Source organism: Glandiceps talaboti, chromosome 9, assembly GCF_964340395.1.
Source record: "Glandiceps talaboti chromosome 9, keGlaTala1.1, whole genome shotgun sequence".
Lineage (NCBI taxonomy): Eukaryota > Metazoa > Hemichordata > Enteropneusta > Spengelidae > Glandiceps > Glandiceps talaboti.
Genome location: NC_135557.1, coordinates 24,062,203 through 24,081,374, shown reverse-complemented (window position 1 = coordinate 24,081,374; position 19,172 = coordinate 24,062,203). Strand labels below are relative to the sequence as shown.

Sequence of the window (19,172 nt, the reverse complement as noted above, 5' to 3'; positions counted from 1 at the left end):
CATGAAATTATGCAATATAGGTTTTTAAGAGGATATGCTCGTGAAATCAAGAAAAAATAGTCCAATGGAAGAATATGTTTTCGGAAGAGTGCAGCGGTAATCCAAAAGGTGTTAGACGACATTTTGAAAAGTTGTCAATCTGGAAGTCTGAAAATCAGCGAATTTTGGTGACTTTGACGAAATTCTGTATTATTTACATAACAGGTGAGTACTGAATAACGAAATACATGTTTTTACATCAAAACTGAGAGCTGGACCATGTGCGATTGTCCCAAAGTTTATCAAATTTGTTTTGTGACGCATGACGCTGGTCCCGTTCTCGCGCATCCATGATATCTGCCAATGTCATGATTTGCTTCTTACTAGAATACTGTGGGTTTACCTTCAGATTGAACACGTATAAAACGGCTTTAGCTAATTTGCTATTGAAAGCCAGACGAACTACGAAGTGATGCTTCAATTAGTGTACTTTATACTAGTAGTCACGATCACATTACAGTAACTGCAAGGAAATTTTAGGACTCTGTGATTGTGAACTGTAGCAGTTGTGACTTGTGAAGTTGTGTACTACGGCGTTGTAACTTGTAGTATAGTAAGTGTTAAAAGTTAAAACAACCCCGTGCACAACGCTAGTCCCTCGAACAAAAAGAACGCTTACTGTGGCAAGTCACTTTCAGGTTGTATGTATATCAGTTAAATGGCATAAATACCCACCTAAAGTGACATTTGGCTCTCATTTACAAGCGGGGATTAATATAATTCAGTACGAAAACACAAGCAGCTTGTTGAAATTTTACACACACACACCCAAAATTCAGATATGCAACGACCCAAGTTTGTATCTTCTACTGCATACCAACTGATAAATAAATCCTGATAGCCATGTACAGTTTTATGTGTCAATTGATTTCAGGGTGATGTTTTAATTTAGTTACAATGTCAGTGCGAGAATTACCAGATGATGGTACCAAAGACCAAGGGAAACCTCGGAAAGGCAGTGCAGTTCATCCTTCAATGCGCAGACAAAGAAAGAGTGTTGTCGGTGCTCTTCAAACTGAAACTCTTAAAGAGAGACAGGTATGTGTAATTTTTCTAGCATTGCATTGGTTTTGCATATCTCATGTAGTATCCATGAATACAATAGTTACCAGTGTTGGTCATTGGGAAATCTTTGACTGTGAAGTTCATATGATATTTTACTGACATGTAGACAGTCTACAGAAATATTTCAATGATATCCTGTTTCACATTTGACATCCACAAACAATTAGATTGAGTGTGAATAAAGATAATTTTGTATTTATTCTCAGAACTGATTTTTTACTAGAATAATAAGCCACAGCTTTTTGCCACTGTCTGGAAATTTCACATGCAAATGCCTGTCTTCGGATTGTTGTCAAGATAGAAATATGCTAGACGTGATGTGAAATAAATGTACATGCAGTTAGCGGCATTTGAAAAAGCAGTTTGTCTATCATCCATTATGAATGCCCATTAATAATTTCTTATGATGAAAGAATTATAGTAGGGTTCTCCCCAGAATAATTATCAGTACTTCTTATAACACAACAGTTTTACAACATAAATTTTCCATATTATTTTCAAGAGAGCACAGACAGGAACCCACTTTACTATGGCCCGGGCTGCAGAGAAAACCTTGCATCAGGTCAGTGATCAAATTTACCTGACTTCCTAAGGCTTTCCACAAGTGTTCCCTTCCAAAAAATTTGAGTGCGTAATTAATGCCTAAAAAATAATTGTTTGACTCTGGTTACCCAACCCCCACCTAGCTTTTCACTGCTGACCCTCAACTTTTTTGTGTGTAACTGGCGTCAATTCAAAAAGACAAAATAAAACATTTTCCAGTCTGTAATGGCTGTACATCTGATAGGACGAAATAGACCATTTGGAACACAATGGAAAACCTGAACTAGACACTCACATGGAAAAAAATAAATAAAATAAAAACTAAACATCTACTTACCCCCACCTATTCTAAAATTGAGCGTAATCGGAACCACACAGTTTTTTATTAGACCTAACTGTAAATTTTACTAAAGTTCACCTTTTAGTTACCAGGAATCTCAAACGTAAACAAAAACACTGCAGGCAGTTAGACATTTTCTGTAGTTATAGTTCCTCATTATACAAGTTTTTTTTATGTAAAAAATTACACAACCGATATATAGTTGTTCAGTGACCATCTGACACTCATGGTGGATGGATGTGTGAATATTAATGGTTTGAGCCATTTAATTCTTGTCCTGCTAAAATGATTTTACTTTTAATGGATCTGTTTTGAGACCTAAATACAACAAATATTCTAAAAAAAAATTTAACATTGAGAAATGCAAGAATTTTCACCATAGTAAATGCATGGCACTAAAATAAAGTCAGGTGTCAACAAGAGAACAATTTTTTTTAGCACTACTGAAATGGTGAAATGTTTGTGTGTGTGTGTGCATGTGCGTGTGCGTGTTTGTGCATGTTTGCGTGCGTGCGTGCATGCATGAACAATATAAAGTCAAAAACCACTACCCTGATTGCCTCGGTATTTGGTTGGGACATTACCTTTGGCATGTAGATGGGAAATTGTTCAAATGAAAATTGTTCAAATGCAAATGATCGCATCAGAGATGTGTGTTTTGGGTAAAAAAAATGTGATTTTTGCTCAAAAACTTAAACTCCAAAACAACTATGCAGATTGGCCTGAAATTTGGTGGGAACATTCTTGGGGGTGTATAGATTCTAAATGGTTCTATGATGGTGTGATTTCATCAGAGATATGCAAATTAGGTCTAGAAATGTATCTTTTTGGTCAAAAGTCCACTTAGCACATTGGGCTAAGATTTGGTGGAAACATTCTTAGGGTGTTTAGATTAAGAAGTATTCATGACATGATACCATCAGTGATATGCAAATTAGGGCTAAAATGTGTCTCTTTTTGGTTCAAAATCTATTCAAAAACTACTGAGCAAATTGTGCCGAAATTCAATGGGGATGCCTACGGAGATGTGTACATGTAGGTGAATTCACAACATGATCCTATCAAGAATATGTAAATTAGGACTAACAATCTCTCAATTTTGTTCAAAAACTTATATCTTGAAAACTACATGAGGAATGAGGCTGAAACTTGGTGGGCATGTTTCTGGAGGCGTTATTCTGCAGTTATTCAAAACATTTTGACAAAACTGGCCCTAACAACATGACCACACCCATAGCAACAGCAAAATGGTAGTTTATATTTCAAGGAATCTTTATTCAAGTGCCTAGCCAATGCCTGTTGTTATCCAAAAATGTAAGCATATATGCCTAGCAACAAGACTGTGCCCATAACAGCAGTCAAATACAGTTGTGCTACACTGCAATTAATTAGCGTTATTTTTTCCTTGCTACAGACATGCTATATAGTACTACTTTCTACTACATACTGATTTGAAATTGATGAAACTGTCTGAAACAATTTTCAGTTTGGGCCAATTTAGTAAAAAAAAAAGGTTGGGATGGGTGGGTGGATGGGGTCAGAGACCTAACTAAAAGCATTTACTAATAGTTTTTTTAAACCTAAAATTGATCTTTCCCTAAACCAGCACAGTCTAACACTTTAGTCTATATATTGTATAAGAATTTGATTTAGGAACTTAGGTAAAATGACCAGTGAATACAGGTAGATTGAACTATATGGCCTTATCCCACCCCCCTAAGGCAAATCTCTAAATTTACCACTGGTATGCAATGTACGCCTTGTCCACATAATAGAAACAAAGCAATATATCTTCCAAGTAGTTTATATGTTTTAAGAATTTGAATGAGAACTTTACAATGTTTCAACAATCTGCAGTAGCACTGTTGGTATTCTTGTTTTATGTATGTTGTAATTTGCAGGCTAGATTAAAAGATGCTCGCGAACAGAGACGACAACAGATCAGCGCTGAACATCGCTATATCATCAAGCTGGTTGCTGAACATATCAATATGGAACCTGCCACAGTGGAAGAATTTATTCTTGACACACCCCAGGTTAGTTAACCCTTTCACCACCACTTGCCTCATGGGATTATGTGTTGTCCACCAGCCCCCTTACTGACATAATGTGAGAGTGAGTGTGGTGTAATCAAACTGATATAAAAATACTTAGAGTTGCTTATTTTTGAAAAATAAGGTATCATTTGAATGGAAAATAAATTTTCTACATCATAGTTGCAAATACATGCATTCAAATATCACACACACAACCGAAATATGGATTAAAGTAACAAAATATTAATAAAACAAACACTGGTTGTTTATTTATTGACATATCACAAATAAACAAAATATTTATATTACAAACAAAATTCAAAATACCAACATTTATGTTCTTACAAAACTTCTGTATACTGACTAAATGGTCAAAATCGGCGAAAATTTGTCAGAAAATGTTATTTTCAGTCGTATTAAATTTGAACGAAAATAATTAACGGCCTACTAATCCGATTACGACGCAATAGTCGGCCCCCGCACCGGCAATGAAGGGTAAAAAATATCTGAAGTCGTCGCCCCAATACCTTCAGAAAAATCAGTTTGTGTAATTATATATCATTTTTTGACAGAACAACAAAAAATTATCACCAAATTTATCCTCAAAATCAGTAAAAAATGCCCACAAGTTGGTAGTATACGAGTCCGAATCGGGACGCCAACGTGGCGCTTTTTGCCGACATGCTTACCCACAAAAGCAAATATGCAGTCGGGACTTTGAAGTTACGTTGCGATAATCTGATCCTTCCATATACTGCATCGAGTTCACTCAGCCATCTCCTTGTATAAAACATCGTATTCATAGTAAAATTGAGTGGAAATTTCTACGAACAGCACCTTTATTTACATTGCAAACGATGTTAGGGGAGACAGATTTTGCTTCGCCGATGTTGAAATTTGAATTTTACATTGAAAAACGCTCGTAAAAAATCCGATCGGAAAATCGCCAACATCAAGCGTAAGTTTCCCTCCACTGACCTCTACACAGTGAGCTAATACAAATACAAGTCATTATTGAGCCGTAACAAAAAGAAATAAAAACAAAATAATCCATGATATTGCCAAAAATTACCCCTAGAACGTTAGCATGGGCGTCGGCACGGTCACAAGATTGCGTAAATTTGAACGACATTCAAAAATTCAACCATAAACTGCCGTCGGCAGCTCACACGGCCTTAGCGGGAATTTGATGCTTACATACAAGTACAATGTGTTCCCATAGCTAAATACTTGTATTCAACGATGTATTTCGAGTCAAATTCTGTCGAAATATCCAAAGATAGTGACATAATTTATATCGTACACCATGTTATGAGAGCCATTAATTACTTTCGCCATGTTGAAATTCGATTTTGTGAGCGAAAAACGCACATAAAATTACGATCGCTCGTCATTTGGATTGTACTCCTGATATCGTTCACTGTCATGCTTTCAAAATGGCAGTGTAGATAAACAAGGCTAATACGCATGTGTGGAACTAGTTATGGCAGCAATTTTTGCAGCAATAGCTGCCGTTTAACGGCATAACGGCGAGGTAGGTGAATGAACTCTGGCGTTCCCTCAATTGAGGGAATCGGTGGGCGCCCTAGCGCGTTCCCTCAATTGAGGGAATCGGTGGTGAAAGGGTTAAATTAAGTTGTATTGAATACAAAGCAGTGATATAGATGACGGCAGTACATGTAGGTCACACATTATGAACACGTGACAAGTAAGCCAAGCTCCCCCCCCCCCCCCCCCCCCCCAAGAAAAAAAAAAGAATTGTTTCTGGTCAGCAAGTACATCACTTAAATACCCTTGTGTTGGTCTTTTTTATGTTTGTCAAGCCCGTGCAGTCTGCAGATTCATGGGCAAAAACAAAAATAACCCACCTACTTCAATGAAGACAAGTCCAGAGCCAATCATGAACAAGCAAATGGCATCTGACCCACATACACACTTGCTCTAAAGTAGCAAATAAAAAGAACGGTAACTGCCATAAATAGTATACTTGACTTGAGTGATAGGTTTGTTGAGAGAACAAAAAATTTCCATGTTGCACCATTTTAGACATACCGTCCTGACAAGAACCAATTTTTTTGGGGGGGGCCTACTGTGCTGTCTTTTAGGTTTCCTGGTGTCTCAGGAACTTTTGCTAGATTTCACATCATATATGTTAGTACTGTGTCAAACCTAAAAAAATGCTAAATATAGATGTACTTTTCACCATAGACCCCTCCTCGCATCAGATTTATAAAGTTGTCTTGTCTACCATATCTTTCAGCAAATTGAAATGTTTGATAGTTTTCTCGCCAAAGACGGTTCAAGAAAGCTGATGTTTTTTGTTCAAGAAGGGGATCCGCCAAGTCTAGGTAAGCACACTTTATTATTGATGTACCAATTCAAAGATATTTGTAACATCCCAAATCTTTGAATTCTCACTATATTGATAAAAGAATTCTACAACTAACTGATTGTCAAGTTAACAAAGATATGTGTCTTGGGTTCTCACTCGACGAATGTCTAGCCAGTGACCAGAAATGTTAAAACAGCATATCCCATAATTGTAGTCAGTGTTGACGGCTCTACTCTCATGCTTCATAGTACTGGTACACATTCCTCTACAGTGAAAGGAACCTGGATCAGTGTTCAAAATCATGTCAAAAATCTTTTTCTAGTCAAAACATCATGCAGTTTTTTTTTTTTTTTTACTTGAGAACGCTAGCTATTACACCCATCCCAAGTTTTAAAGTAGCCATATGGATGAGGATTTGGTATTTATTCTGGAATTTTAATTTGCAAGACAATCAGGGCTCGAAATTAACAGTAGTCCCATGCATGCCACAGACTACTAATTCTTGTCTTGTGGCTACCATAATTTGCAGTTGGTAGCCAACTCAGGGTACCACTGATTATGTTAATGAGGTCAGAGGTCATGGATGAGGAGGACAGTTTTAAATTTGGACAAACTTGAATGTTTCCTTGGTTTGCATTTGAGAGGGAGCTCCAAGTAATTATTGATATATAAAATTAATAGTAACTCCTTTGACGTTTCAGACGCTGGTCGTATTGTGAATGCACCAAAGGGTTCCAAAATGCAGCTTGTATTTATCACTGATGGAATGGAAGATGGCCTAACTGGTAAATGTTTATACTTCCTGAGAAACAACACCAGTACTCAGTTGGTTATGAGAAACTTAGGAGAGGTAATGTAAAAGCAATATACATGTATTGGTTTGATGTAAAATGTCTCGTTAGAGGTTGTACAGGGCCTCTTCTGACTGCATGTACATATAGGCCTTGCTAGGCCTCCAATATCGGCTCTATTTGATTCTGTCTACATTGTAAAAGTCGTTTTATCTCCATAAAAGTCAAATATAAATGTCTTGCAGGCAACTCTGTCAGTTAATGTACATTTGTATGATTTATATTACAGGAAATCGCATTTGGTGTCATTGAACTTCCAAAAAAAGGCAATGCTGGAGTGCTTGAAGCTGTACAGAAAACAGTCACGCAAGTCTACAAACCTGTTATTCATACCTGGGAACAGTGGGGTGAACTCTCCGAGACTCCTCAGGGGAAAAAGATGCTGCTATCATTCCAAGACTCATTTGATGGATTTTTACAGTTTCTTGAAGGTATAGAATTCTGTCTTCAAGTTAATGAGAGAAGCATAAATGATATTGATGATGGCATATTTTGTTTTGATAGTTATAATTTGCAACCGGTATAAACATGTAGAAATTCTTCATACTTTAATATCCATTTCAACAGAAAATATAGTATTAATCTCATTAGACAGGTTACAATGCAAAAAAAAAAAGGCAAAAAAAATCAATTCATACTCGACTCTCAAAAAGGATATTTAAGATTTTTCTCTTGAAAACAGATAACGCATCTGTTGTTCTGTGGTAATGAAACATTACACTGACATAATTATGTTATATTTGAAATCTAATCATCGATACAAAATTAAAATCTAATCATCCCCTGGGTTTACACTTTTTTTCCTTACAAATTTAAGGAACTTGGTATCATAGTGAATAACGATATTCAACAAACAATCAAAATGTATCATAAAAATTAAAATACAGATTTATGGAACTTTGGGAGTCAGAACTTTGGGTGTTATTGTGTGACTTGACCTTCATTGACCTTGTAGAATAATGTTTGATGTGCTGCATGTAAATCAGCCTGTTTCATAAATGATTGTATCATCTTTGAAAACAGGTGCAATAATTGGGGTATCAGCTGTAGTCCAACTGCCAGACAGTGAGACTGTCAATCTTGATAGCTACCCTACTGCTGCAGACTGTATTGCTGCTGCCAATAATCCTGAAACACTCACAGCAGTTGAAGAGTTGGTACTTACATGGTGCAAACAAGTTGAACAGGTAATAAATTAATTCCCTTGCAACACATAATTAGATTACCGTAATCGTTACATCTACATAAAAAATAGAACCTAGCTAATAATTAGTGTTAATTAATCTTATGTGATTATTATTTTATCAAGGACTAGTGTATTTACTGGAATCCACCACCAAAATTATTTTACAAGGTATTGAGATGTTATTCCCTAATATTTTTCTTTGTTCAGCTAAGGAAAATACAAGTGATGTAAGGCGACTTTGTCACTATGAGTCACTAGAGAATCCCATATATTTTGATCAAATTGGCTCGCGCATGGTACATTGAAATTTTTACTAATTTTAATATACTTGCCATATCTCCCCAACCTGTGTTACCAGGGTTTCCAGACCTTAATAAAAATACTGACTTTGCAGTCTGCAGAGATATTGAGACCATGACTATATATGAAATTCTCACTGAGGAGTGTTTTAAAGTTTCAATTTATATTTCTGATAGGTGTTGGCAGAAAGTGATCAAATGCGTAAGGAGGCTGATGACACTGGTCCACTGGCTGAATTGGAGCATTGGAGACTTTTGAATGCTAAATTCAATTCTATACTACAACAGATTAAGGACCAAAAATGTAAAACAGGAATCAGTATATTGCATGCAGCCAAATCTAAGGTGTTGAAGGTGAGTTTTACTCAAGGATGCATGGTGGTGCAATAACTACGCATGTGTGTTCTATATACTATGCGCATTCACCACGTAGAGGGCGCTATCTACAATATCATCGTGAGGCCAGCTGGTCACGAAGGCAGTGTTTAGAATGGGAGAAACATTTTTTCATATAAATCATAAGGCCTAATAAAAAAAATTGTTCCGGTTATGCTCGATATTAGAATAGGTGGGGAGGTAGATTTTATATTTTATTTTACTATCATTTTTTTCATGTGTGAGTGTCTATAGTTCAGGGGTAGTTCTCTGTTGTTTTCCATATGGTCTCTGTGTTATTGATTTCTTCCAATCAGATGTACAGCCATTACAGATTGGAAGAACAGTTTTATATTGTCATTATAAGCTAATGTCAGTTTCTGCATCCTCTATTTCTGGAAAGGCTTCACTATTTTCGCGATTTTATTACAAATATGTAAAAAAAAAAAAAGTTAGGGTCGGCACTGAAAAACTTGGTATGATCGGGTAACCAGAACCAAACAATATTTTTCTTTGCCTGATTAAGTAATTTATGATTGATGATTGGGTACACAGAGATTTAAGTACATATTCTCTTCAAAGTGTTCACTCCAAGTTCAGTCAATATAAATACAATTTCGTGTAATATGGAAAGTGAACTTGTTAATGAGTCTTTATTTTGAAATGATGCATTTAGGAAGTTTTAATCACTATACGAAAAGTTATATTTGACCATGTCTTTCCACTGGGGTAAATCTTGAGCAGAGGATGTGTAAATGTGGTGAGTATGAGATGAAGTTCCACCTTTGACTTAATTTACCCCCAGTCATCTCTCACCTGGAGCTGGAGACAGTCAAAAGTGGTACTGTGTCTCTTTCTACCCCTGGACAGATATCACGGTTAAGTGGGTGACTGGTAGGGTAAAGGTTGGGTAAAGGTGGGTAAATTGAACTTTTTGTGCAGTGAATTGTGAAATAACTTGAACTGATTATCTCATTGACAGATTTGGAAGGATTTGGATTATCGTATAACAGATGCTGCAAATGAGGCAAGAGACAATGTGAAATATCTGTACACATTGGAGAAGTTTTGTGAACCCTTGTATCATGCAGACCCTGTAAGTAAAACTAACATTTTTAGCATTGGGATTCATACTCTCTGGGATTGAATTGTAGGTAATCTGATATGTTATGTGAACAGGATAAAACAATAAAACTGAACTATGTTCTGTATAATTAGATGATTTTAACATTGTGAAATTACTCTCTTTTTTTTGTGTATGGTTCAATACAAGCATTTTCTTTTTAAGTTTATTGTATTGTACTGATATCTGGAATTATAGATAAGGTTACAATAAAGTTTATTATTATTATTATTGTTATTCCCCAATATTTTTCTCTTAGGAAAATATGAGTGACCAAAGGGGGGGGGGGGGGGGGGGCATTGCCACTATGAGTCACTAGACGAGTATATAAATACCTTTGATATTATTATTATTATTATTATTATTATTATTATTATTATTATTATAATACAATATTTAATTATTATTATTATTATTATGGTTAGATAACTTTGTACTTTTTGTTTACTAAGGTTGCCATGAAAGATAGTATACCAAGTCTAATCAATGCTGTCAGAATGGTTCACAGTATATCAAGATACTACAACACTTCAGAAAGAATGACGTCCCTATTCATTAAGGTATTCAGCATTGTCATCTTATCATCATTATTCAATACTCAACATGTAGATTGACAATTTGAACAAGACTCAATTCTTATTACGTGAAATAGAGTTTTACAGTCTAGGCATGTCATAAAAAGAACAATCAGTCAATTTCTTAGTTGACACCATAACATACATGCCACACACAATCCATGCCTTATTGTAGATCAGTGTGGCACCCTCTAGTGGTAGCCAAATGTTGTTGCCAGTCAAAATGATAAAAACTGGCAATTCTTGTGAGTCACCACATAGTGAGAGATAAGGGAAGACTACATATTGACACTAGAAATTGTGTGCGTCAGTGGCACATCAAATTGGCTTAGAGGGCACACTTGTGTAGATGTATGTGAGAATAATTTGATCTTCATCAGGTTTAACCCCCTCACCCCTAGTGTGAGGTGAAGTGCTATTGCAGCTGAAAAAAAGTGTTTACTTTGTGCCGTATGATTGTACATGCAGCCTATAGGGTAGAATGCAATCCAGTCAACTACATTCTAATTTGTTAACTCTTGCTAGACTTAAATTCCAGCATTCACAGAGACTGTGAAGTTTGTTCTTGTGAAAGTGCAGACGTTTATGTAGTAATAAGAAATTTTGAGAGCAATTATGACAACATAGAGCAAAGTTCTATATAATACAGTACATGTACACGAATCAAATCATATTTCAAACCAAAAACCGCTGTTTATTTGTGTTGACCATGGTTTATTTTCTGTAGGTGACAAATCAAATGGTGACAGCATGTAAATCATACATTACTGATGATGGTATGAACCGTATCTGGGACCAAGAACGACACCCATTAATAGAGAAACTGAAAGTGTGTATTGGATTAAACAACGAATACCAAGATAGGTTTCAAAAGATAAAGAAACGGATTGAACAGATGCCAGGAGAGAGACCGTTTGACTTTTCTGAAATGTACATCTTTGGAAAGTTTGATGCATTTTGTAAAAGACTTGATAAGGTTGGTCCTTAACATTTTACTTGTATGTCTTTGTATAAAGCAATGTAATCATGGCTGATATGTACAGCACATTTCACTGTACTGTTCAACTTTCCTATTTGATACAACCACACGGATACCAATAAGAAACTGGACATGCTACACTTCAATAGCAGATTGAATGAGTACAGTTTCTTGCTACATTTTGACTAATTGAAATGAACTACACATGCCACCATACAGACATCAAATGAACACCACAAAGGACATTTTACGCACACTTTATCCATGTTTGATAACAAGAAAAACATTGGTGCCCGAATGTAAGCATGGCGTTGCAATACATTTAAATGGTGTATTTCATTAATTTAGACTAAATGTATCAAAAAATGCATATGCCACACTCCAAAAGCAAGATTGCAGTTTCTTGTTGGTTTTTGCGTGATTGTATGACACAGAAAAGCTTAACAGTATTGTGAAATGCGCTGTACCAATTGCCATCAAAGATTAAGTACCTGGTATTCTGTAGAAGCAGAGAAATCTTTGATATACAGAGATAGGTTTGATAAGAGCACATCTGATGCATGAATAAGAGCACATCTGACAGATGAAGAAACTATTATTATACATGCAAGGTGTATATAGCTAATGGAATGTGTATGTTTGTCTTTCTGCAAGGACTTGATTGGCATGTGTTGTTTCACATTGATTTTTCAAGTAGGAAGCCATGATAAAATTGTTTTATAAATCCAAAATCTACAAATAAATACCCCAATCCTCATCCATATGGCCACTTTAAAGTACAAATTACTTGTCTATCCATTTATTTCAGATCATAGCTATGCTGAACACTATTGATGTCTTGTCAGTTCTTAATGAGTCTCGCATCGAAGGCATTGATGCCATGGCATCCAAATTTCAACATCTCTATACTGGTGTAAAGAAGAAACCGTATGACATCTTAGATCATCGTAAGACTGACTTTGATAATGACTATGAGGACTTCAAGAGGCAAATCAGTAACCTAGAGGTAGGGTATGCATATGATACATGTGTTATCATGAGACAGCCAGTGTATTTAGATTTTATCCCCAATATTTTTCTTCATTCAGCCAAGGAAAATACGAGTGACCTAAGGGGTCTTTGTCACTACGAGTCACTAGACAAGTAGTGATAACCCTTAGGTCATGAGTATTTTCAGGCTGAATGAAGACAAATATTGGAGAATAACTTTTATACCTAAGTCAGTAATATCAAAGAAAAATTGGGGGAAGTAATGGCAATTTTGAACATTTTGACTCATATTTCAAACACAGCAGAACAAGTGACATAGACATGTGTTGTTGTGACATAGACGCAGATGCACACTGTCATGATGCAGAACGACTAGAGTATTTATTTTAGATTGCCTGTTGAACTTGGCACATGCATAGTATAATTACTATTACCACAGTTAACCATACACACTCATGGAAAAAAATCAAAAATTATTAAATTTAAATCTCTTTATTAAGATTTTACAAAAATGAATAGAAATTTAAGATAAATTGATTAAATATATGTTTTTAATGATTGGTACTACAGAAAGCAAGTACTGCTATAGAAATGACATCACGAAGATATCATTGATCATTTGTACATATCCCTTCTGTGTGACTGGGAAACTATAGACATACAGATAGCGAGATAAAATATGACTGTTAGTTTTATGTATTTGTTCCAGTACCATCTTCAATGCTTCCTGGACAATTGTTTTGAGAAGATGACATCTTCCATCCAGGCCCTGGGTTTGTTGGCAAGGTCAGTTGACATGCACTTATTTCATGTACATACTTCGGCCTCGGGGAAATAGCATGTGATTCTGGTAACTCACATTTTGTATTTGGTTCATAGTTATTTGTGATTGTCTGTTCAGTGTTAAACACAAGAAAAGGTTCCGATGATGTAGAGTATTGGTGAGGCACTGCCACATACCAGGCTTGGGAATGCTGGAAGTTAATAGCTGGTTTAAATAAATTATTGTCTTTATTCGGCTTCCAAAAGTGTTGATCAATACAGTCAGCACAATAGATGTAGTTCAAAAGTTATCAACCTCGGGTGTCCACTTACAGGATGCATCAGTTTTCCACCGATATGGGTGGGCGCCCTCAACATGCAGAATCATAAGTTTTGTTTGCTGTATACATATACTTCATGTAATGCAGACATTTGTAGATGGGTGAATTTCTTAAATCTGCAATAATATGTACTTGGTCACAGGTGTATGATAAAGATAGATTCGCATATTTTCTGCACCAAGTATTGTTTTTGTTTTAAAACTTTGTGATTGATAAATGTTGATGCATACTTTTGTTGGACATTCAGGTTTGAAAGACTAGGCATATCAAGTATGAATATTGATGAGAAGTACTCACTAATCCTGCAACATTTTGGAAATGAGTTGGAAACAATCAGAAAGGTAGGCGAAGTTGACTCGTATCTGAACACTACCTGGCTGCATTGTAAATTTAAGATCTGAAATGTATCTATATACAAATTATCATTTATTGTGTTCAAACTTACCAAAACAACTATGTGAGAAGTTACAAGTATTTGACAAGGTGGTGGGCAGGGTGTGGGAGAGGGGCATGAGTAAAGTAGAAATGTTGTTCTTGTGAAAGTAAATAGCTGGTTGAATTCAATTAATTCTTTCTAGCACAACTGAACTAATGGAGTTCAGTAGTGTCGTACTAGGTATGGTGCCGTGTGTGTCCGTCTGTGTGTTTGTGTCTGAGTGTGTGCATGACTTAAACTCAAAAAACACAGGACCAGTTGCTTTGGTATGTGGTGAGGACATTACTTGTGCCTAGTTGGAAAATTGTTCAAGGCAAAATGATTGCATCATAGGTGTGTGATTTTGGGTAAAAAAATGATTTTTGGTAAAAAAACTCAAAACTCAAAAAGTATTTGGGAGATCGGTCTGAAATTTAGTGGGGACATTGTTAGGGTGTTTAGATTAAGAATTGTTCATGACATGATTCCGTTAGTGATATGCAAATTAGGTCTAAAAAAGCGGATTTTTGGTCAAAAATCTATAATTCCAAAACTACTGAACAAATTGGGCTGAAATTTAATGAGGATGCATCTGGAGATGTGTAGATGAAGGTGAACACCCTAGCAACCATGATCACACCCTTAGCAACAGTGAAATTATGCATTACAAAGGTAACAGGGATGGGTAGGTCGTGAATGAAAATTGTAAAAATATTAAATTTTGCAAATATCCCTAGCAACAAGACTATGCCCATAGCAACAACCAAATGATGAAGATATTGTAGAAATAATAACATTGACAGGAATAATTAATCCAAAAATGTATGCAAATATGCCTAACAACAAGACCACGCCCATAGCAACAGCCAAATGGCAGTGTATATTGCAAAAATAACGGATGGTTAGGCAAGAGGATAAACATCAAAAGATGTATGCGATATGCCTAACAACAAGACCACACCCATAGCAACAGCCAAATGATGGCATAAGGTAAAGGTAACAGGGCTGGATAGGTAACCAGATAAACGAAAAAAACTTACAGTTGTGCTACGACACCATTGGCGTTATTTTTGAGTTGTGATTTTGATATCATTCAGATTCTAACTGTTGACTGTTATCTTTCTAGTTGTATCAGAAAAATAAAGATGACCCACCAGTGCCAAGAGATATGCCACCTGTAGCTGGTAAGATATCATGGGCCAGACAACTGTATAGGAGAATACAAGAACCTATGGAAATATTCAGTGTGAGTTAAGCTTTTATAGTTACAGCACAGCTCAATGCCACAGTAACTTTAACAGATAAACAGGACACTTTTTTTATATACCATATGCATGGTATATTTTCAAGAACGACAGCATAAATATGTAGCAGTAGGTGTAAAGACTAAATCAGCAATTAGAATCAATGCCACAGTGATGTTAATAGATTGAAGATGACACTTTTTGGGAAATGTCTGAGTGAGTGTTCTTTTTACCTCCAAATAATGATAAAGTAGTCCTGCTATGTAAACGATCAAAAGAGTAGTTTAACATAAGTTATAATATCTGTTACAGTGATAGTCCAACCAGTTTCACACTATATGCATGGTGTATTTTCAAGAACTACGGCATGAATATATAGCAGTAGGTGTAAAGACTAAAACGGCAATTAGAATCAAAAGCAACATTTTGCTGCAGGGTACTATCATTGATTACAACTTCATGTAGAGTTTTTGCAAAGGGCAGGGAACCCTGGTAACAGGAAGAGGTAAATCTGGTCAAAAATGACATGGTTTAATTCCCAGACACTATACCATAATATATGGTGGGGGAACCCTAGTAAAATGACTCTCAGGTAGATTTTACCTACTTAGCGCCCATAACAAAAATACTGGTCAGTAACCATGGTAACATGACTTGGGAAGTCTCAGGTGGATCTTACCTACTTGGTGCCCTTAACAAAAACACTGATCAGGAACCCTAGTAACATGACTTGGGAACTATGGTAGATTTTACCTACTTACACCTTAGCAAAAACATTGGTCAGAAACCCTGGCTTGGGAACTTTTGGTAGATTTTACCTACCGTTACTCAGCGCCCTTAACAAAAACACTTGCTATCAGCCCAGTGCTACAGTACAAACAGTGGAACAGTGTAGTGATGAAAGTTTAACAAAGTTATTATGTTCATGTTTGCAGAGTCATGGCTCTGTTTTGAAGACCCAGGAAGCTAAGAAAGTGATCCGTAATTACAATAAGATGGCAACAGTGTTGATGGAATTTGAAATGTTGTACCACAGGGCATGGATTAAACAAGTTGAAGTGGTTAAGACAAGTAAGTAAACTGTCATCAAATGTAATAATATAAAATTAGGTATAGAAATGTGTAATTCTCATGTTTAAAGTTGTATTGTTGATTCACCAGTGAGGAATAAAATTTTAAAGTACATTAAAGTAAACTTTTCTTCCATATGCAAACTCCAGGTAACAATATTTGTGTCTGTTTGTGTTTGTGTTTGTGTTTGTGTTTGTGTCTGTGTCTGTCTGTCTGTGTTTGTGTGTTTGTGTTTGTGTTTGTGTTTGTGTTTGTGTCTGTGTCTGTGTCTGTGTGTTTGTGTTTGTGTTTGTGTCTGTGTCTGTGTCTGTGTCTGTGTGTTTGTGTTTGTGTTTGTGTCTGTGTCTGTGTCTGTGTTTGTGTGTTTGTGTTTGTGTTTGTGTTTGTGTTTGTGTTTGTGTTTACATTTTGATACAGTGTACCAGTGTATCAACACAGATGAACGTACATTTGAAGAAAGTATTGACATTGTTACAGTGTCTAGGTCGTCAAGTGCCACTGTTGATTCATAACCCAAATGAAAAGTTCTGATATTATGACATTGTTACAATTTCTAGGTCTTCAAGTGCCACTGTTGATTCGCCATCCAGATACCAATGAACTACTCCTGAACTTTGATCCTCTTCTGTATCAAGTCATTAGAGAGACAGAATGCCTGATGAAACTAGGTCTGGATGTACCAGATACAGCCAAAGTTCTAAGACTAGGTCAAGATAACTTGAAAGATAATTATGATAGGCTAAAGGTAAGGCTGAATTATTATATAGTAGAATGAACTGTGCCCTCTAGTGGTAGTCAAATTTTGTTGTGGCAGATGCATCACTAGAAATTGTGTGAGTAAGTGGTACATCAAATTGACTTGGAGGGCACACAGGTAGAATGTATGTCACTAGAAATTGTAAGCGTCAGTGGCATGTCAAATTCACAGAGGGCACACTGGTAGAATGTATATGTAAGTGTAGCAAATAAGCCTCGGGTATGTTTTGTGTTTCATGGAAAATCTGTGACTGCATGATGATATGAAGGGTTGTAGCTTGGAGAGGGCATAGACCTGGGTCACTGGCCCACCACTTATAGGCCAGATGAGTAACAATAGTGCTATTTTGAAATGATTTGCCACTGACTGCGCTCACTGTAGGTAGGTTGAAGTCACTTCAACTCGCTATCACGAGTGCATTTTATTACAACCGCTAACCGGAATTGACTGTGACCTACCTATAATATAGTGAATACACCGCCAATGGCAAAACAATTCAAAATAGCGGTATTACTTTCAGAACAAATAAATATCATATGACCTTGTTTACTTGCATGCAGTAAGTGGTGAACAGTATTCCTTGCATGGTAACAACTTCAACCCCCGAGACTCGTGAACACAACACACTTTTATACTAAATCCAAAATTTGACAAATTTTTTACAAGATGACCTGTAGGGATGGATCTTCAGTAATAATAACTATTATATCTTTTTCACCATCATACTGAAAATAGTTACAGCAGGGTCAACTAAAAATCAACTTAGAAACATATTATATATTTTGACTATCAAGGCATACTCAAATGTAACTAGATCTCCTCGAAATGTTTGATGGGACAATGCAATGTATTTGCAGATAAGTAAGACCAAGTGTTTTAATTCACTCTCTGTTTCAACTCTATAGTGTCTAAATATGTTTTATTTCAGCTACTTCTTGAAGAAAACACAACAACTCGTAACAGCCTAGTACCTATATTCCAACCTCTCATGATGGCCTACCTTAGGAAAGTTGACATGGCATTGAATCCTGGGCTTACTTTCCTCACTTGGACATCTTTGAATCTAAACTCTTACTTTCGTGGCATAGAAACTGCCATGAGAGAATTAAATCTCCTTAACAAAAGGGTAAGTGATTCAGTTATCTCAAAGTTTCAGCATGTCAACAGTTTAACTTTAGAAGATGAGTTATAAACTTGTGATTACATGGCGCAGTCTCTACAGTCCGTGGCTAATCTTTGGAACATACACTTCGATCAACTAAGGCCCAGTGTAATTTGTGCACTTTTCAAATTCATGTTGACGTTCAGCATTAGCATATACAGTTTGTGTTTTAATTAATTTCATTTGGGAGTAAAATTTGACAGATGAATAGCTTAGCCACTGTTCTTTGTACAGTTTCATACTTGTCACATATTTCTGACACTCAGTGACATCAAGTGTTCTTCACCCACAGCAGTGTGCCTTCCAATGATAGCCAAATTTTGTTGTTGTGAGTCAAAATGAGATAAACTCAGTCTGACATTTCTTGTTATTCACCACATAGTATGAAATACGAGAACACCAAATTTTGGTGCATCACTTCACTGACTAGAAATTGTGTGTCAGTGGTGTGTAAAATTGACTAAGTTAGAGGGCACGCTGTCCCCACAGCTTCATATCCATGTAGGTGCAACATAAACTTGAGTTTGATAAAAAAAAAAAAAATTTACTAGAACATCTTTTAGTCTACATTAAAACTTTCATTACTGACACATATTAGTATTTCACATTTTATACTTGTGTACACTACTTCTGTACATAATGTAGGCCAAAAAATAACTTTTTGATATTTCATAGTTATTTTCACTT

At 36.0% G+C, this 19,172-nt stretch overlaps 1 protein-coding gene across 1 annotated transcript in view; it reads left to right on the top strand.

The window, feature by feature from the left end:
• The first annotated feature begins 936 nt into the window (after window positions 1-936).
• The window catches only part of LOC144440009 (dynein axonemal heavy chain 8-like), a 103,768-nt gene continuing 85,532 nt past the window's right edge, over window positions 937-19,172 (top strand). Inside the window, exons 1-17 of the mRNA XM_078129238.1 lie at window positions 937-1,077; window positions 3,889-4,023; window positions 6,284-6,371; window positions 7,057-7,205; window positions 7,436-7,637; window positions 8,230-8,393; window positions 8,869-9,045; window positions 10,049-10,162; window positions 10,642-10,749; window positions 11,492-11,740; window positions 12,552-12,749; window positions 13,443-13,519; window positions 14,084-14,177; window positions 15,378-15,497; window positions 16,431-16,566; window positions 17,124-17,311; window positions 18,252-18,449. Of these exons, the coding sequence (XP_077985364.1) occupies window positions 937-1,077; window positions 3,889-4,023; window positions 6,284-6,371; window positions 7,057-7,205; window positions 7,436-7,637; window positions 8,230-8,393; window positions 8,869-9,045; window positions 10,049-10,162; window positions 10,642-10,749; window positions 11,492-11,740; window positions 12,552-12,749; window positions 13,443-13,519; window positions 14,084-14,177; window positions 15,378-15,497; window positions 16,431-16,566; window positions 17,124-17,311; window positions 18,252-18,449 (2,538 nt within the window). The remainder of the gene's footprint in view (window positions 1,078-3,888; window positions 4,024-6,283; window positions 6,372-7,056; window positions 7,206-7,435; window positions 7,638-8,229; window positions 8,394-8,868; window positions 9,046-10,048; window positions 10,163-10,641; window positions 10,750-11,491; window positions 11,741-12,551; window positions 12,750-13,442; window positions 13,520-14,083; window positions 14,178-15,377; window positions 15,498-16,430; window positions 16,567-17,123; window positions 17,312-18,251; window positions 18,450-19,172) is intronic.